We start from the raw sequence: 23,896 nt of genomic DNA on the forward strand, positions 1-23,896 counted from the left end.
AATAAAATACAATATTAGTTTGCAAACTATGTAACAATTTTTTTAAATAAAAATGTATTCTTTGTGAAAAGAGGTATGGATTTTAAATATATTTAAATTTATTTAAACTATATACCATGCTGTTGGCCTCAATGTGGGAAACTTGAAAATTCATATACTTTAGTGGAAATTATTATTCAGCTCTAGTTTCCTAATTGTATACAAATCTTAAATAAGATGCTGTAGGATGTCCACAAGTCCTTTGCTAGCATACTGGTGATTTTTCAGATAGGGGGAGACACTACAATTAGAATAGTATAGAAGTAGTCTGCTCTGAAAAATGGAAATTACAACTTTTTAATAATTCTGATAAAATTCAAGCAGAAACAGAACATACAAGCTGTTCTCATAATAGTGACTAAGGCTAATGATCTCTGTACATGTACAAAGACAGAGAGAGAGATAGGAAGAAAGCATTAAAATCCAAAGTGGGCAGGACATAGTGGCATGATACACTTGTATCCTAAAAGAGGACGAAATAGGGCTGTGAATTCCAAGCCCGGGTGGGCTACTTGCAGGTATCTACCCCCAAATAAGGAAGCAAAACTAAACCAAACCAAAAATAAATAAATAAGCCAAGGAAAATTAGGTAAACAAAGATTATAAATAAAAAGTGTTTTAAAATCCTTACCTCTTCACAGCACCGCCTGCTCACAATAGCCCTATAGTCAATTCTGTCCCAGAGTTGGTCCCTTAACTTTAAGAAATTGGGGAACAATTTTCTCCAGTTTTTCCCTAAAGCCCATGGAAAAATTTCATACTTGGCTTCTTCTTCATCTTCTTCAACTGTATTAGCCAGGTACCTAACAAAAAGGGTCAACAACCCAAAAAAGAAATGGGTAAGAACAAGAACAGCAGATTAAAAAAAAATAAAAAGAAAAAGAAAAGAAATACAAATGACTTATCAGTGCACAAAAGATACGCATATCTAAAATACACAATAAAAATGGTGATACAATGAATTTTCTATCTGTCACACCTTCTAGGTGTTTCTGTATTCCTATAAATGTTGGCCTTTACTCTGGGATGCAGTAACATTCAGTAACCCTGAAACAGTCTAGGCTTTTCCGACTTCTTAGGTGAATCTGTGGTGTGTTCAGTCTGGAGCTAATCAGCCAACCCAGACAAGACTTTCTAGGGTATCTCCTGACTACTCCAGGGACTGTGGCTGTTTGTCTGGCTGAGAACAGGCATGTTCTAGATGAATGACTGTGAGCCACTTTTTCTGTCTTTCTTTGGGATGTCTTCAGACAGCTCCTTTATACACATTGGGAAGTCAGTATTGTGCCAAATACTTGAGGGGAACCAGGCATACAAAGAAGCAGAAAAACAAACACCATGATAAAGAGACTAACTAACCAAAACCAACCCAAAACTGATACATAAAGGGCCATCAAGACAGCTATAACTATTCTATCTGCTCAAAAAGGAGATGCACTGCAACTGTACTTGTAGAGATGAAAACCACAGTGTAGGATGGAAACACTGAGCTGGATTAATGGAAGATTGAGCACCAGAGAAGAGAGTTGTCAATTGAAGGTACAGCAACAGCATCTACGCAAACCAGAATATAAAGACAAACATAAAAACCAGAAACAGAACATTAGTTAAATGTGTGAAAACTTCAGGAAGTGAAGTCAAAGTGAACTTGAAATCTGAAAAGTGGCAGGTAGACAAAAATATTGATGAAATAGATGAATTTTTCAGAAGTTTGAAGAAAATGGGACTAGGGATGTAATACAGCTGTTACCATGTTCCCACAGCATGCAGGACTGGGTTTGGTCCCAGCACTGCATAAATAGGTATGTGGCATATACCTGTAATTACAGTCCTGGGGAGGCAGAGGCAGAAAGATCAGAAGTTCAAGGACATCTTTAGCTACATAGAAAGTTTGAGTCCAACCTGGACTACAGGAGACCTTTTATACAAATTTGACAAAAAAAACCTATAAATCTATAGCCAGGTGGTGATGGCACATGCCTTAATCCCAAAACATCCTGGTCTACAAAGCAAATTTGAGAACAGCTAGAGCTACACACACACACACAAAAAAAAAACAAACCCTGCCTTGAAAAACTAAAAAAGAAGCCGGGCGGCGGTGGCACACACCTTTAATCCCAGCACTCAGGAGGCAGAGGCAGGTGGACTTTGTGAGTTCAAGGCCAACCTGGGCTACAGAGCAAGTTCCAGGACAAGCTCCAAAGCTGCACTGAGAAACTCTGTCTCGAGAAAAAAAAAAAAAAAAAAAAAAAAAAAAAAAAAGAAAAGAAAAAGAAAGAAAGAAAAGAAAAGAAAAACTAAAAAAACAACAAAAATCCCCCAGAATCAAACAACAACAACAACAACAACAAAAACGCCACCCAAAACAAACAAACAAAAAGACCATACAAATCTACAAAGAAGTTCAATGAATAAGAAACAAGAAATCGGGCTGGAGAGGTGGCTCAGTGGTTAAGAGCACTGGCTGCTCTTCCAGAGGACCTGAGTTCAATTCCTAGCACCCATATGGCAGCTAACAACTGTCTCTGCCTCCAAGATCTGACACCCTCACACAGACATACATGCAGGCAAAAATAAAATAAATAAATTATTTAAAAAAAAAAAAAAGAAACAAGAAATCACAACATCATAGCCAAATTGTTCAAAAGCAATGATAAAATCTTAAAAAGCAGTCAGACAAAAAAAGAGACACATTGCCGGGAGGTGGTGGCGCACGCCTTTAATCCCAGCACTCGGGAGGCAGAGCCAGGTGGATCGCTGTGAGTTTGAGGCCAGCCTGGGCTACCAAGTGAGCTCCAGGAAAGGCGCAAAACTACGCAGAGAAACCCTGTCTCGAAAAAACCAAAAAAAAAAAAAAGAGAGACACATTTAGCTAGTGTGTTAGCACACATTTGTAATCTTAGTACTTGAGAGGTTCAGACAGAAGAATCAGGAATTCAAAGCTATTCTCAGCTACATAGTAAGTTTGAGTCCATCCTGGGCTACATGAGACCCTGTTCCCCCCATACCCCCCCCCATGCAGGCTCCATAGGTTACTTTAACAACAACAACATTACAAAACACACAAGGAAGCAAGACACCATGAGCAGAAGCAAATCCCAAAGTCAAAAGAGAACATAAAAATAACTGTCTAGGAGCTGGAGACGCTCTTACGGAGGACCTGGCTTCAGTTCCCAGTACCTGTAATCTCAGCATTTAAAAGGCAAAGGGAAGAAGAAAGATCAGTTCAAGATCATCCTTGGCTACATAGGGAGCTTGGGGTTAGCCTAGGCTACAAATACCTGTCTCAAAAGATTTTAAGGGCTGGAAAGATGGCTCAGAGGTTAAGAGCACTGGCTGCTCTTCCAGAGGTCCTGAGTTCAATTTCCAGCAACTACATGGTGGCTCTCAACCATCTATAATAGGATATGATGCCCTCTTCTGGTGTGCAGGCATATGGCAGAGCATTCATACATAAAATATAAATAAATTTTAAAAAGGATTTTAAAAAATAAGAAAATGAAATCAGAGTGTTACAAGAATGTTTTAAGAAAGCATTACATAACTACATAGAAAATACAAGCATTACAACTGTGGCTAACAAGAGATGCTGAGTGAAAAGAAATACCAAGTTGGCCTATAGAAAATATATGATCAGACACAGTATGAAAATTATAATTCATGCTACTTAAAATATAATACAATCTGCAGTGCAATCTTAAAGATTACTACAGAGTAAAAGCTAAATAGCACTTTAATGGCTATAACCACAAAACAAGTGAAACAAATTCAATTTCAGGCTTCTACCTGGATTTGCACTAAAGCCATTTTTGGTTTATCTTTGTCAGGTGAAGAAAACTATAGAATATGTATGTATGATACTGAATGAAAATATAATACTGAAACATGTAAATGGCAATTTAACAGTGTCAAGGCTGAATCTGGCTCTTGGAAAAACCATACATGAACTTGCACCTCAGCAACTCTGCTCCCTTTTTCCCCGTTTTAGCCCAGGCTGCCCTCAAACTCATGATCCTCCTGCCTTAGCTTCCTAAATGTTGGGGGTGTAGGTGTATACTACAACACCTGGCCTCCTTACTAACTTCTGTGATCTTGCAAAGTGATTTATCTTCCTAAATTCTGTTTCTACATCTATAAATCAGGAATAAGAAATGCATTTCATTTAATTCCAGCACTAGTAGGCAGGGGAAGGCAGGCAGATCTCTGTGAGTTAGAGGTCAGCCTGATCTACAAAGTGAGTTCCAGGATAGCCATGGAAATCCTGTCTGGAAACAAACAACAAAAAGAAATGAATTTCATAAGAAAACTAAATGTATAAATCTGTAAGAAGTAGCAATTGACACATATACTCAGTATTAGCTATTACTATTAAATTCTTCCAGTTTAGCAACCATCACCAAATATTAAATCCAGCTTATTTTTCCTACATTCTGAAAAAAAAAATGTCTCTCTAATGCATAGATAAGGCTCCTCTGGTCTGACTTCTTTAAAAACTCTGATTCTAAACACACTTTGAGTAAAAACTTATTCCTCAGTGCTGACAGCTATTATGGTGCTCCAGTGTCTTTAAAATTTGTTTTTATGTGTTTGAGTGTTTTGCCTGCCTGCCTGTGAACCATGTGTGTGCCTAGTGCCCAAAGGCCAGAAGGGGGATTCCCTGGAACTGGAGTCACAGGTGGTTGTGCTGGGAACTGAACCCCAGTCCTCTAGAAGAGCAGCTATCTTAAACCACAGTTCCTAGCTGTATACAAAACCATTGCAGTATTGGGGGCTGGAGAGATTGGCTCAGAGGTTTAAGATAGCTGCTCTTCTAGAGGACATTATGTACATACGCCAGGTGGTGGCGGCGGATGCCTTTAATCCCAGCACTTGGGAGGCAGAGGCAGGTGGATCTTTGTGAGTTCGAGGCCAGCCTGGACTACAGAGTAAGTTCCAGGAAAGGCGCAAAACTACACAGAGAAACCTTGTCTCGAAAAACCAAAAAAAAAAAAAAAAAAAAAAAAAAAATGTACATATATTCTAGCTGCATTGTTGTATCCACATATAGGGTAGAAAAAAACATATTCATTGTCTTTTTCTTTTTGCTGGGGGTGGGGGGCATTGCTAGTAATTAAAGTTGGGGCGTCATGCATACCAGGGAAACACTCCACTCACACACCACAACTTCCAAAATGTATTCTTTTTTATTGGTTTGTTTTGAGATAGGGTTTCTCTGTAAGAGCCCTGGCTATCCTAGAACCAAAATGTGTTCTTTTCTTTTCTTTTCTTTTTTTTTTTTTCCCCAAGCCAGGGTTTCTCTGTTTTTTTTGTTTTGTTTGTTTGTTTGTTTTTTTTTTTGGTTTTGTTTTGTTTTGTTTTGCTTTTGTTTTTGTTTTTGTTTTTTTTTTGGTGCCTGTCCTGGCTGGATCTCGCTCTATAGACCACACTGGCCACAAACTCACAGAGATCCTCCTGGCTCTGCCTCCTGAGTGCTAGGACTAAAGGCATGTGTCACCACATCTCAGCTCCAAAATGTATTCTTTTGTTTGTTTGTTTTCGAGACAGGGTTTCTCTGTGTAGCTTTGCGCCTTTCCTGGATCTTGCTCTGTAGACCAGGCTGGCCTCGAACTCACAAAGATCCACCTGCCTCTGCCTCCCAAGTGCTGGGATTAAAGGTGTGCACCACCACCACTGCCCGGCCCAAAATGTATTCTTAAATTTAATTTTTTCCCTTTTATTCTAAAGCAGTGCTAGGGACTGACCCCAGAGTTTTGTGCATACTAAGCAAGTATTCCACTACTGAGTTATATCCCCAGCCCTGAAATTATATTTTTTCTAACCAAATTATGACCTATAAATTGGAAAATTACATCATTAAAACTATCATTAATTAATGTGATATAAATAGAAAATCTGAAGAATAAACAATATTCAGTGTTTGATGAGACCATCAGTGAACACAAAAGTATTAACTATGAATTAATTCCTATCTTTTAGATATAGACCTACAAAGAACATATCCAAGTCAGGCAGTGGTGGTGCATGACTTTACCAACACTTGGGAGGCCAAGTGGATCACTGTGAGTTCCAGGCCAGCCTGGTGTATAGAGTGAGTTCCAGGACAGCCAGGACTGTTGCACAAAAAAATAAATAAATAAATAAAAAACTCAACTACCCCCAAATAATATATCCAAAATATTTTTCCACAAAGATTCAAGTTATAAAAGTATGATAATGATTTTACTACATACTAACTGGCAGTTTAAAAAAGAATATTCTGCCTTTTAAAAAATATAAATTGCTGGGTGTGGTGGCAAACATCTTTAATCTCAGCACTCAGGAGGCAAAGACAAGTTGATGTCAGTAATTTTAAGGCCAGCCTAGACTATATACAGTGAGTTATAAAACAGCCATGACAACATAGAGAGACCCTGTCTTTAAAAAAAAAATAGTGTGTGAGCTGGGGTAGGAGTGGAGGTGGGTGGGTAGCACTTGGGAAGCAGAGGTTGGTGGATCACTGTGAGTTTGAGGCCAGCCTGGTCTACAAAGGGAGTTCTAGGCTGTTACACAAAGAAACCCTGTCTCAAAAAAACAAAATCAAACAAACAAACAAAAAAAAAAAAACCAACCACACAAAACAATAAGAACAACAAAAACCAGTAGGGTTGGGGAGGAAGAGAAATAGAATTGGGGAAATTTACATAAGAGCACTGTAGAAAATATAAAATACACAATACAATCTGAAGTGGGATACTGAACAACAAATCTGGCATGTAATGTAAGAACAGGGAAAAAACATTAAAACTATCCTATTAAAGTAAAATATACATAATTTTCATACACAAGAAGGCCTATTAATAATATCCATAAAAATTTAAAATTTCTGCTTTAAATTACAAATCACATATATTGTAAATAATCAATAAAATTCATTTAGTAGAAAGCATACTTACAGAGCAATAAAGAAATTTATCCTGGTATGCTCATTTATAGTAAATTTAGCTCTCTTGAAATAAACAAATGTCATAGCCAAAAGATACTATAAGGAAAAGTTAGAAATTAATATTAATGGTTTGCTTTCAGTAATACAATTGCTATAAAATAGTTGACTTTAAACCTTAAGACATTATTAATCTTTATACAACCACCTGGGTACTTATTTTTGTCTCCTGTAATTAATCCACTTGAATAGTATGAGAATTACTGATAATTTATCACATTTAGCTAGGTGGATTTCTAAGTTTTATTATAGCTGATGCATTCTAAAATTAAAACTCCATTTTTTTCTAACTTAAATTTCAGACTTACAGAGAAGTTAAAATAGTTTGATTAACCAAACATCTTTCACCGAGATTCACCAATAGTTACTTTTAAAAATAACATTTAAGAATGACTTTAAATAATTTCAGAAATTAGGATAGCAAGGCTTAGTTTTTTCATTGAGAAAACACATTTTAAATGTAATATTACAAAGACACAATTATCCTATTTGAACATATGCCCAAGATCTAATGGTTCAAATTTGTAACAAGTTAAAATATAAATTTTTTTCTCTCTCATACTTATTCATTATCTAGTAAGGGCATTGTACAAGAAGATGATTCTAAGTGTTCCCTTCATTTCCAAGTAAAGGGCTCTTGAATTAAAGTCAGGTATTCTGGGATAGTTACTTTTCAAACACTGCCCCCTGCTGTTCTCCAGCATTAAAGCACTTAAACTGTACTGTTAACCACACCTCTAAAGAAACTGAGTATTTGGGCGTATCATTACTGTTTATTTGAAAACTGACACTGTGATTGTTTTAAAGATTACATTTTGGAGACATATTCTATTTTTACACTTATTTATATTTATTTATTTATTTATGTGCGTCATGTGTCAGGTCACCACCAAGGTGTGGAGATGAGAAAACAATTTAGGAAAGTCCCTTCCATTCTCTCTTCCATCGTGTGAATTCCGGGATCAACTCAGGCATCAGGCACCGTTAGCAGCTGATGTAGTATGTATGTATCCCGCTGGCCTCACATTATCAAATGTTTATGATAAGATGTTAGCATGCCTCAGGTTTACCTCAAAGTAACTTACATTCCCAGGAAGAAGGGTTAAAAGAAACAAGAATGGCCACGTTGATGATGACTGTACTTCGAAGAGCCACACGGTAGGTCTTTGTCTTTATTTTAAATAGTGTGCGTTTCAGTTGTTCTAAACCAATCTCCAGAGGCTGCGGAGCTGCCTCAGCCATTAATTAACAGTGCTGTCTATTCTTCCAGAGGATGTTTGGTTCCTAGCACACTCACAACTGTCTATAACTCCCGGTCTTCAGGATCTGACAACCTTTTCTGACCTTCAAAGGCACCAAGCATGCAAGTGGTGCACAGACACACATACAAGCTAAACACCCAAACATAAATGTTTGTTGTTTTGTTTTTGTTTTTCGAGACAGGATTTCTCTGTATAGCTTTGGAGCCTGTCCTGGAACTCACTCTGTAGCCCAGGCTGGCCTCGAACTTACAGAGATCCGCCTGCCTCTGCCTCCTGAGTGCTGGGATTAAAGGCGTGCGCCACCACCGCCTGGCCAAACACAAAGTTTTTTTTAAAAACTTTCCAAAATTAATTTTTTATTTTAAAAATATTTTAGTTTTTAATTGTGTGTGTGTGTGTGTGTGTGTGTGTGTGTGTGTGTGTGTGTGCACATGAGTGCAGATGCCTGAGAAGACCAGAAGTTATCAGATCACCTGAAGCTGGATTACAAGCAGTTATAAGTCACTTAATATGGGTGCTAGAAACTGAACTCAGGTCCTCTGGAAGAACAGGAAGTGCTTTTAACCACTGAACCATTTCTCTAGCCTCCCAAATTAAAAAAAAATAAACTTTTTCTTAATCTTTGCCACATTTAAGTATGAAATAAAGGCCTTCATCTCAATACTTAGAATTAAACCATAAGCTAATCTCCTAAACATTCCTTTATCTATTGATTTATATTTTAACTGTTACTGAACTTAATATATGACTGCCCCGTCTAAATGGGTATTTACAAAAGTAAAATGGCAACTATTCAGCTTACTCAAAAGCATAGAAACAAATATTGAATGTATCCACAAAAAAGCAGAGACATCACTGTTCCTAATAAACTAGACAGTTTATGAAATTATTAACATCTAGTTGAAGAACATGTTAAACTAATTGTACATTGTAAGAGTATTAGGAAGGGTGGGGAATGAGAGGTCTAAATAAGAATAAAGTAGATTCGCATCTGGGCACACGCCTTTAATCCTCACACTCTGGAGGCAGAGACAGTGGATATCTTTGAGTTCAAGTCTATATAGGAAGTTTTAGGTCAGCTAGTGTTACATAGGTAAGTCCATGTCTCAAGAAAATAAGTACAATTATACACACATATGAAAATGTCACAATGAAATTCATTTCTTTGTATACTAAGCAAAAAGAGAGTGATCCGGTATTTTAAAGATATTTTTAATTATGTCATATTAGCACACACACATGCATGTGAGTGCGTGCGTGCGTGCGTGCGTGCGTGCGTGCGTGCGTGCGTGCGTGTGTGTGTGTGTATATGCACGAACTCATGCACCCTCCCTCCAGGAGCTAGAGTTCCAGGCAGTTGTAAGCGGCCAGATGTGGGTGGAAGAAACCAAACACAGATCCTCTGGAAGAGCACCAAGTGCTTTTAACTGCTAAGCCATTTTTCCAGCCCTACAAGCCCTTTGTTCTATAGAATAACTCTCAAATTTCATTTGTCTAGTGTTTCTCAAAGTATGTGACAGGTGCCAATCTATGGTTGTTATCCAGCAGTGAGGAAGCCAACATGGAATACGATGTTATTTATGCTATTAGAAATTATATTTTATACATAGCAATTTAATGCCTGTTGAATTTTAGTAATAAAATTAATTGAGAATATAACTGGAATTTTTGGTATGAATTACTTATAAAACATTCACATGCTGGGCGGTGGTGGCGCACGCCTTTAATCCCAGGACTCGGGAGGCAGAGGCAGGCAGATCTCTGTGAGTCCGAGGCCAGCCTGGGCTACCGATTGAGTTCCAGGAAAGGCGCAAAGCTACACAGAGAAACCCTGTCTCGAAAAACCAAAAAAAAAAAAAAAAAAAAAAAAAAAAAACATTCAAACATATAGGAGACCACCTGAATGGAGTGAGTCTTAAGAACTTTTTCTCCATACCAGTTAAAGGAAGTTATTCCACCCAAACTGTATTGAATCTAGCTAACCACAATGCTATATGTCTACACTCCTAGCTCTTCGGAGGTTGAGTTAAGATGACTAGGAATTTATGAATCTGAGGTCAGGGTGGGCTGGAGTGAGAATGTATCCTTGCCCTCCACCCCCACTCCCTACGTCCACTCCTACCACCAAAGCATTGAGTTTCTGTTCTTGTTTCCAAACAGATTTGGTAAAAATTAAGTGTAAGAATTCTGCTTTGGGGGCCAGTGAGGTGGCTCAGTCGGTAAAAGCACATGCTGTCATGGGGGAAGAAACAAGTCTGTGTAAATTGTTTTCTGATCTCCACATACTGGCTATGGCATACATGTTGTGATACACACACACAAATATGAAATAAATATGACAAAAGAATTCCTCTCTGAAGGAAAAATGTAGGCTAGCTGTTTTTCTAACCTAATGAAGGAGAAAATTCTTATTGGGTATCATAAAAATTTTAATGGTTTAGTAACAATAACAATGATGGTTTATGATTATACTATTTCCGGTTTACCTTGTCTGCAATTTTACAGCAGCAGTCCATCCACAAGAAATCTTGAATTAAATCGTCATCTACAACAAAAGATAACTTTGACTTATCTTCTTTAAAATGTTTCCTTTTGAAAAAATAATTTCTATATTGGGACATTTTAAAGTAATGATTAGAAATTAAACAAAAATGGCTGCTAAGGTTTAGTTGTCATTTTTTTTTAGTATATTCATTATTGCAAGGACATCTATTTCCTATCTGATTTACTTTACTATGTATGTACTCAACTTTAAATGTGAATAATATGCTTAATTTCCTGAGTATCCAACAGCAAAAGGAGTTACCCAAAAGGAGTTGGGCAACTCCTTCTTTTGCAGTCAATTTTAAGAGGCAGATATGGAATCTGATGCAAGATAATTCATCTTCTAAGAACAAATATCTTAATACTGTTCTAAGTGTATTACTTTTTCTATTACTTTCTCCTTTTTTCATTTTGGGTATTATTCATTTTGGATCCTTTCCCCTATTTCCTCTCCAGTCTACTTATTATTCAAATAAAAATATAAATGTGTCTATATAAATAACTTCAAATTTTACTTGGACTTATAATTAACATTTAGTTTTGAGAAAACTGATTATTAGGATAAAAAGATCAACAAAATCTTGAAGACTAATATCTACCCCTGAGTGGTGTTGCACGCCTTTAATCCCAGCACTTGGGAAGCAGAGGCAGGCAAATCTCTGTGAGTTCAAGACTGGACTGTTCTACTCCAGACCAGCCAGGGTTACATGGCGAGACTCTGTCTCAAAACAAAAACACAACAAAAAACAACATCCAAAAAGTAAATTTAAAAAAAACCCTTGTTTTGATTAGAAAGCATTAAGATAGATGATCTCAAAATATGTTGAAAACTATCAGAATATAATCTAGAAAAATCCCCTTCATTTTAGTAACAAAGCAAAAAGGTCTTTTTATTCATTTTGCATGTTATGAATTGCAGCAATGTAATTAATATTTGGAAAATTCTAAGAATAACTTGATTTTCTGAGAATTAATTTGTGTGTTAATTCTGTTTCTACTTCTTAAATTACCTAACATGGTAGAATCGGGTGAAGAGTATTCAAAAACCTTGCAGGTAAGGGCTGGAGATGACCAACAAAATGGGAATTCGCTCGCCTGTACTCCCAGCATTTGGCAAGGGAGGGCAGGAGGGTCAGAAACTCGAGGTTATCCTTGGCTACATAAAGAGTTCAAGGCTAGCTTGGCATACATGAGACCCTTTCTGATACGGAGGTAGGGAGGAGGAAGAAAGGGGGTAAAGAAAAGTTTTGGGCATTATTGTGGGTCATAATTTTGTTCTATTCCTAATAAGGAGAAATGGAAACATGCTAACATTCTCGATGGGGAAAATCTTTGTAACTTCTGTTTACATTCCTTACACATTTTATCTCATCATTTAGTTTTGCTATTCTTTACATCTTTACCATGCACATAACCTTCCTCTATAAACAAGGAGGTCTGTTACACACAACTATTAGACTGTGCTATGACTTCCTATCAGGAAATAGCTACCCTATCCCTTACTCTGATGTCTACCTTGCTCTATGACTGCAAAAGCAGACTCCTTTTCTTGGCTGGTATAAATACTACATTGTAAACAACTGACACAAGAGATTTACATTCTGATTCTTAAGTACTTTATACTATTAAAATGTCTTACACCTACCAAATAATTTAAAGAAAGCAGTCATTTCCTGACGCTGTATAATTAGACAGGGTCCTTTGGGCCGCTTAGATTTGTTATTATGTACATTTTTTTCAGATGCTTGCCAACTATCTTTAAGAATAGGACGCTTCAGATTAATAGGTTTTCTAGTTTGATGTGACCTATTTGAACCTGATTTTACATGAACAGTGACAGTAGGTGGTGTCTCACAACACATCTGATTATGCCGCATTTTGGCTTCCCAAGATTCCTATAAAAATAAAAATACAAAATTATTGATCACATTCATTCATTTTTACATTAAAACCTAGCTGGATACTACCAGATGGAGTCATATAAAATGTTGATCTTGCTATTAAAATGTCATTTGTAACACTGAGTCATATTAGAAATTGTTCTTACAGCACTCAGAAATGCTGTGCTTCCTCTGGGTAATGATATACTCCCTCTTGTTACATTTTGCCTTGGTTATTCTGGAACTCAAAATCAAATCTGAAACTTGTCTATTTTCTTTATTGCAGTGTGGTGTTCCTTTCTCCTGTTAAGTTTTCCTTGGTCACAAAGTTCCCATATTCAATAAGCAATTACTGGCATGTTCTGAACAGTTTTAGCAAATAAATGGCACATGTGCTTTGTAGAATTTTCACAATTTATGTATACATACATATATATTTGGTTTTCGTTGAGACAGGGTCTCCCTATGTAGTTCTTGGCTGGCCTGGAAATCACTAGGTAGACCAGGTTGGAATAACTCCAGGATCCTAATAAGAACACCTGAATCCATGACTCATAGTGACCCAAGCAGCCACACTTCCCTTGGCACTCAAGGAGTTATGTACAGATTCTCCTTCCTGACTCTCAGAAACTTCCCTGCTGAAGATGAGGCTACATCCAAACTAGCTGGGTACTACCAATACTGTCCAATCTGAGAGTCACATACATAGTTTAATATTTTTAAGCCGTATTTAAAAAGAAAACATGAGGGCTGGGCCATAGCTCAGTGGGAGGGGAGACTACTTGCCGAGCATGCATGAGAGAAGGAACTCAATCCTCAGTGCTGAAAACAAAGTTAATTTTAATAAATCCAATGTAGTAGATCAAACATGCAATTTTAACATATAACCAATATAAAATGAATAAAATATTTTACATCCTAAATCTTTTAAGTCTGGTACATTTTTGATATTTTATACATATCTCAATTTTATGCTAACTACTAAATAGCTCAAAATGTAGTCCTATAAAAATGAAGTAGTGTATGAGAGAGTATTTTACACCCCTTCCATTTTATATTTAAATTAAATAAAAATTAAAGTTTTCTGTTGCACCCAGCCAAATTCAAGTGTGTATGGTCGCATGTGGCTACTGGCTACAGTATTAACCAGTGTAGCGTTAGATTATAAAGAACTAGGCAGAAGGGGCTGGAGAGATAGCTCAACAGTTAAGAACACTCACTGTTCTTTGAGAGAACGCAGGTTCTCAGCACTCACACAGTGGCTCACAAGCATCTAACTCCAGCTCCAGGGAATTCGGGGCCTTCTCCTGGCCTCTGGGGGTGCCAGGAATGTATGTAGTGTACAGACACATGGGCAGGCAAAATACTCGTGTGTGTGTGTGTGTGTGTGTGTGTGTGTATGTGTGTGTGTATATGTGTGTGTGTATGTGTATGTGTGTGTGTGTATGTGTGTGTGTGTGAAGAGAGTGGAGGGAGGGAGAGGAGAGAGAGAGAGAGAGAGAGAGAGAGAGAGAGAGAGAGAGAGAGAGAGAGAGAGAGAGAGAGAGAGAGAGAACCAGAACACTAGGCAGAGGACAGTTGGGGATGGAGACAAATATCTATGTCTTTAGTCTAAGAGGAGCCTGTAGAATATATAGAAACTGTATCTCAAAAGTAAACAAACAGAACCAACTAGCCAACAACAAAAATTAGACTGAAGAAATTACAATTAGTTCTAAAATTAGTTCTTGTCTTTTGATTTGCTTCCTTCATCTGTCTTCTGGAAAAACAACAACCAAGCAGTCACTAAGCTTCTCAAACGGAGTGGGGCAGGGCTAGGGTCAGTGACAGGACACACCAGAATACAGACGATGGTGGCACATTGTCCTTTCGACTCAATGGTAAGTGACTTTCAAATAACGTTTTTACATTGAAATGGGTAAATAGGAAAATGCAAACTTCGTGTATCAGACTATTTCATCGAAGACCTGAGAAGACAGGAAGAGGGGAAAGTCTGAAATTCCCAGACAGAGATTCCCTGAAGTTAACAAAGACTGAAGGGCTGTGGGGTAAGAGGACAGAGCCATCGATGCTACAGCCTGTGGCAAGTTCCACTTTGCAGGGTCTCTTGGACTTAGCTCTTGGTCTAGAGGGAAAGAATAAAAAGGCAAATGAAACTAGGGGGGCATTTCTCAAGAGAAAGCGGGGAAGGGGGCCTGAGAGAAACTCTGCCCAACGGGATTGTGGAGTAAGTTCCTCCCAACAGCACATTCCATCCTGGAGGGACGCTGCCTCCGGGTCGGGAAGTAAACAGAACGGGGGCTCAGAAATCAAACAATTCACAAGACTCACGACCCCCGCCCCCCGCCCCGCCCCGCCCCAAACAGTAAGGACTTGGAGGAGAGGAACCCGACTGCCTGCCTGTACAGCCCTCTCCCAGTCATCACCCACGCTGGGGTGGCCTTTTCAGTGATGCGGTCGACTCATCCATGCTTCTCTGAGTAACCCCAACAACCACTCACTGGTTCGGGTGGAACCCCTACTTTGGGGTCACTGGTTCCCTATCTGGGGTAAGCAGATATTGCTTTGCGCCTCTCAAGGAAAAGTCTCACAACACAAGGTACAAAAAAAAAAAAAAAAAAAAAAAAAAAAAAATCCTCAATGCACCTGCATGCATTCTACCCAACATCTGAAAAAATCACAGCACAATTCATAATGACGAAGACCGGGGGTCTGTGAGGTGTGGGGTTGTGTTTGGATTTTTGGTTTTTTGTCAATTTTGCAGACATCTGAGGAAAGTTCTGTCTGGGTGGAGTCTAAAGGGCACCTGGCGACAGAATCCTAAAATTCTAAGTTTTTCTGTATGAAAAACCTAACGATCTTCGGAGACTCGGGACAGGCAGGCGGGAGACCCTTTCGTACTCGTGGGGAAACCCAGCAGCTCCCCACTCAATCCTCCCGCGGTGCGGCTCGGGGGGTTCGGGGCGAGGGACCCGGGACGGAGCGGCAGGGCTCGCACCCCGCCTCAGCCCCCTTTCGCCCCGCACCCCGCGCCCCCTGCCGGGCGGCCGGGGTCCCTCCAGCGGCTCCCGACCCCACCGGGGTTCCCTCCTCTCGCCCCGCGCCGCCAGCTCCCGTTCCCCGGGCCTCCCTCGGCGACGCCCACCCCGCGATGTCGCGACCCTCGGGAGCCGGCGCCGGGGCGCTCGAGGCCGCGAGCCCGCGGCGCTGGCTGAGGGCTGCGGGGGGCGGGGCGGGGGCGGGAGCGAGCGGAGGGCACCGGCGCCGCCGCCACCGCCGCCGCCACTCGGGACGCGTCACCAGGCCCGCCCGCCCGGTGAGGGCGGAGGTACCTGCCTGCGCAGAGCGGCGAAGGGCGAGCGGCCCCCGCAAGCAGCCTCCGCGTCAGCGAGCTGCCTCAGGCGGTTACGCGCCGGTCGCCCGCAGGCCGCGACACCCGCGCTTCCAGCCGCCAGCTGGCCCGGGCCGGGAGCGTGCGGCCGCCGGAGCCAATGGGAGCGCGGGGACGGCCAGGGGGCGGGGCTGGCGGGGCGCTGAAGCCAATGGGAGCGCGGAGACGGCTGGGGGCGGGGCTGGCGCTGTAGCTCCGCCCTCGCCCCGCCCCGCCCCCCGCGTCTTCTGCCGTTATTCGGCTCCAGCTCCGTGGACCTCCGCGGTGGGATCGCGCTTTTTCCCGCGAACGCGTCGGTCGGCGTGGAACCGTTGAGGTGGCCCCGACGGGACGAGGGGACGGTGCTGCCCAGCAGGCCCCGGGGCGGTCCGCCGCCCTCCCCACACCCAACCCCTCGTCTCTCTGCACGGGCCTCGCTCCGTGGAGCCCCTGAGACAGAGAACGCTGCCGCCCCGGAACCGCGTGTGCACGAGTGTGTAAAAGGGGGGAAGAGCCCGCCCAAGCTAGTTCCAAAGGGGTGAATAAAGTGGTTTTTAGTGAGCGGAGGGTAGTGTGCTCCCGTTCACAGCTAAAGCCTCCTCTTCATCATCCCGTGCCTTCTTGGGAGGCCTGGGATGTAGCAGGTGCCTAATAAATGCTTGCCTGCCCCCCACCCCCCATCCCTGTAATGCAGAATCTTTTGGTTCTGTTGACACACCGCATCCGTTTTTCCATCCTGTTAGTCTTTCACGTCTTACTGCCTGCACATCCCAGAAGAGGATCATGTTTAAATCATCAGGGTGGTTGATGTTGCTTCTGTAGTTTTCTGGTACAGTTATAGCATTTAAGAGCAGCTTAGCCTTGCCTGTTTGAGGTACTTCCCGGCAAATGAGTTTCTCGCTCAGCAACTCGGAACGTCGAAAGCAGCTTACACTTAAACACACTAAAAGTCACAAGTAAGGGGAACTTTGAGTTTTCCTGGGGGAGGGAGGCCTTTGAGTTGGTGGGGTTTTTTGTTGTTGTTGTTTTTGGTTTTTTTTTCGTTTTTTGTTTTTTCTTCTGAGACATGGATCCTCCGTGTAGCTTTGGCTGTCTTGAACCTCACTATGTAGAGCAGACTGGCCTCGAACTCAGAGATCTTCCTGCCTCTACATCCCAAGCGTTGAGGTTAAAGGTGTGTGCCACCACCGCCTGGTGTTTTCCTTTTTCCTTTTTTTAAATCCATGGCTCTTGGGTGAATGAATGAATGAGTGAAGAAAATCTTTAGGCAAGTGGCGGCTGCAGGCTTCATTCCTCTGGCTTTTCCTGAGAGGATCCTTCCCTGCTGCCTCTTTTTTCTTAGGTGTCAGGGATTCTTGTGATGGCTCATTTCCAGCCACGGGTATACCATGTTATTTAACCGAGCAATGACTACTCAGCGCATGAGCTGCCCTATGTTGTAAAATACTGGACAGACAAGAAAACTAACTAGAATACAAGACACGATGAGCCATTTCCATGAGCGGTATAGAGAAGCGCACACACACACACACACACACACACACACACACACACACTTTTTCTTTTTGGTGAGGCAGGGTTTTGTGTAGTCAAGGCTGGCCTCCAATTGACCCACATGCAGCAGAGAGATTAACTCTGAACTAACTCAGTGTACCACCATATCTGACAGTGTTCCTCAAATAATTATAATTTGTATTTTATTTTTATAATTAAGGTCAATTTGTCAAAATAAAGGTATTGAAGAAGTAATTTACTGCTAATATTTTGGCTCAAAAGGTTACAACCAGTGAGGACTTTGTGAATGTTCTCACTCCTGTGCTTTTGTTTTTACTTTTTAAACTATTTTTTGTGTATAATGTGAATGCACTAGATAGTTTGAGATCTGGTGTATTCAGTACTTTTTTTTTCTTTTTCTTTACCAGCAATATAAGTGTAGGCAGATGATGTGACCTCAATATGTCAACGTAAAGATGAATGTGAGATGATATCTATGTGTCATGCTGGGACAAAGCTCATACAGTGGACAGGTACATCAACAGCATTCCTTTCCCTGTCTCTCTCATACCTGAGATTTGACTCGGCATTTAAAGCAAGTCTCTGAGGGCTGGAGAGATGATTAAAGGCAATGCGTGCTCTTCCAGAGGATCCGGGTTCAATTCCCAGTTCTCACATGGCAGTTCACAACTCTCTTCCAGTCCCAGGGAATCCAGCACCCTCTTCTGCACTCTGTGGGCACCTGGCACACGTGTGGTACAAATACACACATGCAAGAAAAGAAGTCTCTGAAGGATTAAAGTCCCTTCCCTCTTCTTAGCCATCCCGTTTTTCCAATCTCTGAACTATGGCTTGGCGATGCTTGCACTGTCTGAAATAGAACAGTCTGTTCCCATTGTACTTAAAAAGAAAAAAAAAAAATGCATCCCCAATCACAATCTTTTGCCAGACTAAACTTTATAAACTTTTTTGTTTCTTTTAACATGTCTGAAACATTTCCACTTGTCTTGTTTTTTTGTTTGTTTGCTTGTTTGTTTATTGAGACAAAGTTTCTCTGTGTAGCCCTGGCTGTCCGGAAACTCACTCTGTAGACCAGGCTGGCCTCAAATTCAGAGATCCACCTGCCTCAGCCTCCTGGTACTGGGATTAAAGGTATGTGACACCACAACCTAGCTCCTTTTAAAAACCTAGTTTATAATGTGCTCTCTTCACCATTTAAATTTCATGCTGATGCCCTGCTTAAATCAGTGAATCTGAGTGTTTGCTACATGCAGGGAATTGGAACAGTACCACAGGGGTGTCAGCATGGTCCAGTGCTTATGGTGCGTCCTCTGACTCTTGGATCTCACATCTGTCTCTACAGGGCTCAGTGACTGAGTGGAAGTAGCTGTAAGGAGATTGCTGTTCCACTCTTGAATCCTTGCAGCATTTTTGCCAGTTCTCATTTAGGTAATTTTGTTAACCAGGTCCCCTCATCCCACCCCATGGCAGGGTTTCTCTATGTAGCCCTGGCTGTCCTGAAGTCTCTTTGTAGACCAGACTGGCCTCAAACTCAGAGATCCACTTTCCTCTTCCTCCCAAGTGCTGGGAGCTACTACTACTACTGCCTGGCTGTTAACCAGGTTTTTAAAATAAAACTTCTGTGTTCAGACACAATTTTACATGAAGAAAATCATGTATTTTAAAATAGAATATGTACAAAGAACACATGTAACTGCGTAGGTTGAAACGTGACATGATGGTAAGTAGGCATCACCCAAACGCTTCAATTTTAAAGATTTATTTATGTGTATGTGTGTGCCTTAGTAGATTATGTGCACCACCTTCAGAAGCCAGAAGAGGGCATTCGAGCCTGCAGACTGGGGGAACAGGTGGTTGTAAGGTGCCTGCTACTGGTTCTTGGAACCAAACTTGGGTCCTCTTCAAGAGCAGTTAAGTGCTCTTAACCCACGGAGCCATCTCTCTAGCCCCACATTCCAAATTTATATGCAAGAAAGAGATTACCATTACTGTTTGAATTCTGTAGCTCCTCTTCTTCCTCGGATTGCAGTTCTTAATAAATGAGTGGGTGACTTTTTGCCCATTCCCTTTTTACTCTTTTTTTTTTTTTCCTTTTGGTACTCTCAGGTGCCAAGGATAGTAATCATGTTCATGAAAGACACACCTCTCCACTTACTGGGAGACAAAAGCTGTACCAAATTCTTTGTGGAATTTTGTATGGAAACCAAGCATTCAGCCCGAATAACTGGTCATTTAACCCAAAGCAAAAAATAAAACCTCTGCATTTCTGTAGTTTCTTCCACAGTACCATTTTGTTCCTTACTGAAAATATTTTTTGCTGGTCTTTCTCTCCCCCCACCTTCCCCAGGGTTTCTCTGTGTAGCAGCCCTGGCTATCCTGGAACTTGCTGTGTAGACCAGGCTAGTCTCAAAACTCAGAGATCCGCCTGCCTCTGCCTCCCAAGTGCTGGGAGTAAAGGCTACCATGCCCAGCTTCTCTGTTTTTTCTTGAACCCATAACACAATCCTTGCAAATGAGGCAACAACTTCTCTGCCCTCAAGTCTTGGTTGCTTGTCTAAAATGTTCACACTGGATGAGTGCATAAAAATACAGCATTATGTATCACTTTCCTAAAAATATACAAAGTGGATGACTTAAGATAATGGAAGAATGGAGACTCCAAAATGCAGGCATGATAGGATCTGGGGATGTTTGGCTATGAAGACGTCATTTCCCCAAAGTGCCTGTGATGAGCTAGCTGCAGACTCTTCCTTCAAGTAACAGACTTCTTATACTTACCCGTACTGTACAACTTAAGTACTAGTACACAAACCTGCCCCTTTAAGACAGTGGTTATGCACACCCCACAGTCAGAAGCCACCAAGCCACGCCCCCTCTGTGGCTCTTTCCCAGGGAGAAGTTGTGTGGCGGCTGGCAACTAATCTATGGTCTACTCAATACTCGGCTCTCCTGTGCCCCGTCACATGCTATATTGATCTAAACCTGGTGTGAAGCTTCCTGCCACCCCATGAAATCATGTAATAGGAAGGGGTCTCCTTTGGGGGTAGGAGGTTCTCTGAAGGTGCCTCTTTGGCCTCCCCTTCCAACCCTTCTCATGGTGGCTTCCTTTCTCCCTCTCTTATCCTGAAGGTTTTAAAGGGAAGTTTCTTTCCCTTTAAGGCCCTGTATGTGGTTTTTAATATACTGTATCCTTTCTTTTTAACATTCTCTCCCCATCTTTAACCAAGATCATACCCTCGAGGCTCTTTATCCTAATAAATCCTTTCCCCCCTCCCCTTCCCTGTTTCAAAACAGGGTTTCTCGGTGTACCCCTGGCTGTCTTGGAACTCAACTCTATAGACCAGGCTGGTCTCGAACTCACAGAGATCCACCTGCCTCTGCCTCCTCAGTGATAAACCTCATTTCTAAAAGGTAAGTATGTGTCAGCTTTCTTCCACAAACCAATTATTTTTTTCCTTAAATTAACTTATTAGGACGACAGTTTTCACAATGAGCCATTTATCTGGGTAGTAGACTCAAAATCTCCTGAGACAACTCCAATATTTTTGTGTTGAGACTTGAGAATAAAGGGAAATTGGAACTGTGTTGTAAATTCCCTCATAGGGTCAAAGTGCCAACAGTAATTTGAGCAGTCATTTTTAAAATCTATGATTCATTAAATGCTGCATATTTATGTCTCTGACGTGCCAAGCATCACTCCAGGCAATGTATCAGTAATAAAAAACAATCATCTCTTTTCCAGAGCTTGTGTAGGCACCTAAAGGTTTGAAAGCCAAACATTACATAGTCTCGAGGGGCACCCAACACATACATGTAAGGAGTAATTGACAGTTCACTCAAAGTCTAGGGAGTTCAAAAGCTAAAAAGACTAGTTTTCTAACAAAACAGACATTACACTATGGCAAGCAATTGTAACCTAGGTCTCCGGTAACTGGTGGAATTAACTTCAGTGGAGGTCAACAGGTCTGATATGTAAGATTCAGGCTATTATCCTAGGGGATAAGCTTCAAAAATATTTGTTGACAGTTTTGAACATATTTATAATATTTTAATCATTTTCATCACATTACCCTCTCCTTCTGGACCCCTTCGTCCCATGGCCATTTTTGTTTTGACTTTAAGTTGCATGTATGAACACGGGTGTGGAGCTAACTACTGGAGCAGGGGCAACTTAGCATTGGCTACAGTGCTAAAGAAAAGACTTTCTTTCCCCGGTAACCATTAACTGTTTGTTCCTCAGCCTGGAGCGGGCCTTTGTGAGCCCATCAATCACCCAGGCTAGAATGCTGACAAGCTCAATTTTGTGCAGGTAACCACAGTTTATGAGTACGTCATGTCCAGAAGACGGTGTTGAATAGCACTCTTCTCCATCCTCCTGCCCCGTTCGCACTATGTTCTGAGACTCAGGGTGCTGGGGTGCTAGATGGGTTTAGGGGTGAGCATCCAGGAGCCACTTATCCCCAGCCTCGGCCTCTGCCACCACCCCACGCCCAGTGCACGTGTGGTTATTTTAACACAGGGTCTCATATAGCTCAGGCTGGCCTCAAACTTACTGTGTAGCTGAAACTTGGCCTTGGAATTTCTTATCCTCCTGCCCCCAACTCCTAAAAACCAGGACTGTAGGTCTCACTACACTTGGCTGAGAAACTTGTTTTGCTGTCAGTGACTTTTTTGAGGTAGTGTCTTGATGTATGGCCCAGGCTGGGCTCAAATGGCAATCCCCCTGCCACAGACTGTGGTCACTATGCCTAGATAGACTGCATGCTGGGAGTGGGACAGTGGGCCTCACAATAAGACTTAAGGCAAGGACCGGAGAGATGATCCTGTGGTTAAGAGCACTTGCTGCTTCTGCAGGGGATCCAGGTTCCCAGCACCTATGGTGGCTCACCACCACCCCGAACTCCAGTTTCAGGGGATCCAACACCTTCTTTTGACTTCTACAGGCACCAGACACCCATGTGGTGCACATACACACACACAGGCAAAACACTCATACACATGAAATCTTACAAACAAAACAAAACCTCTGAAGCAAAAAGCAGTTTAATTTGCTACGCTGAGGAGGTTCCTGCGTTCTATCAGAGATGAAGTTTCTGGGGCACCTATGGTGGCTAGCAGTTATCAGCAGGTTACACACTTACCATAGATGTTTTAGCCCAGCCTGGGTCACGCCTACAGTCTCAGCACTCAAGAAGCTAAGGCAGGAGCACTGGAGCTCGAGGCCAACCTGGACTTGAATCTGTCTCAAAACAAACAGCAACTACAGTGACAACCCCCCAATCAACATACTCATTGTGTTTGCTCAGCACTTAAACAAAAAATCCACTGGGCGGTGGTGGCGCACACCTTTAATCCCAGCACTCGAGAGGCAGAAGAAGCAAATGGATCTTGTGAGTTTGAGGCCAGCCTGGTCTACAAAGCGAATTCCAGGACAGTCAGGGCTGTTACATTTAGAAACCCTGTCCTCCAAAAACAAAACAAACAAATAAAAATCATTTAAACATTTTCTTTTTATATGTATAGGGGTTTTGCCTACATGTATGTCTATGCACCCACCACATGTGTGCCTGGTGCCCAGAGGGCACAAGGCAGCAGATCCCCTTGGCCTGGCACTATAGATAGCTATGAACAACCTTCTGAGTACTGGGAATTGAACCCAGGTCCTCTGCAATCCCTTGTAACTTTTCATCTAGTGATCAGACTTTGTAATTTTTCCCCCTCAGAGAGGTCTTAATATGTAAACTAGGCTTCAAATTCATAGGTATTCCTGTCTGCATCACAATCCTGGGATTTAAGGCAGTCTGTATTGTATTTGTTTTTGTGATTTTTGCCAGTAAACTAGCATAATAATCTGTGATAGTTACAGGTGTTCCGCTGTGATATTACAGTTTAGGAGCATATGTACTGAATATTTGTCCATAAGAAGCTGTAAAGTAGTTTTAAAAGGTCTGAATGATTTTTCAATATAGTAAATATCCATTCTTTAACAACCAATACTAAATTGCTTACTTTTCTTTAGTTTTAATTTGAAAGAATGTTTATAAAAAGCCAGCCTATAAGATATAGATTAATATGGATTAACTAACATTGAGATTAAGTCTCATTTTCTTGAGCTACCTTAAATATTGACTACTGAGAGAGAACATCTTAAATCCTATTAGCAACTGTTTGATTTATACTCCAGTAAAGTTATCAAATCATATTTGATAAAGGCATGTGTGACCTAATGGAACATGGCTACAACTATGTCAATGTGTGCTTACATGTCTCACTGTAGAAACAAACAAGACAGAATAATCACTCAGAC

The 23,896-nt window shown here is 41.3% G+C and overlaps 1 protein-coding gene across 2 annotated transcripts in view; it reads right to left on the reverse strand.

The window, feature by feature from the left end:
- Positions 1 to 16,162, reverse strand: part of Spdya (speedy/RINGO cell cycle regulator family member A) — a 30,876-nt gene extending 14,714 nt beyond the window's left edge. The window contains exons 1-5 of one of the 2 annotated variants that reach the window (XM_028873910.2): positions 16,037 to 16,162; positions 12,470 to 12,719; positions 10,767 to 10,825; positions 6,972 to 7,057; positions 671 to 842 (exon numbers count right to left, since the gene is read on the reverse strand). In XM_028873910.2, coding sequence (XP_028729743.1) covers positions 671 to 842; positions 6,972 to 7,057; positions 10,767 to 10,825; positions 12,470 to 12,701 — 549 coding nt within the window. In that variant the 5' untranslated portion in view covers positions 12,702 to 12,719; positions 16,037 to 16,162. The remainder of the gene's footprint in view (positions 1 to 670; positions 843 to 6,971; positions 7,058 to 10,766; positions 10,826 to 12,469; positions 12,720 to 16,036) is intronic. The other variant, XM_037198065.1, reaches the window with a different exon arrangement.
- Positions 16,163 to 23,896: the final 7,734 nt, after the last annotated feature.

Source organism: Peromyscus leucopus, chromosome 22 (assembly GCF_004664715.2).
Source record: "Peromyscus leucopus breed LL Stock chromosome 22, UCI_PerLeu_2.1, whole genome shotgun sequence".
Taxonomy (NCBI): domain Eukaryota; kingdom Metazoa; phylum Chordata; class Mammalia; order Rodentia; family Cricetidae; genus Peromyscus; species Peromyscus leucopus.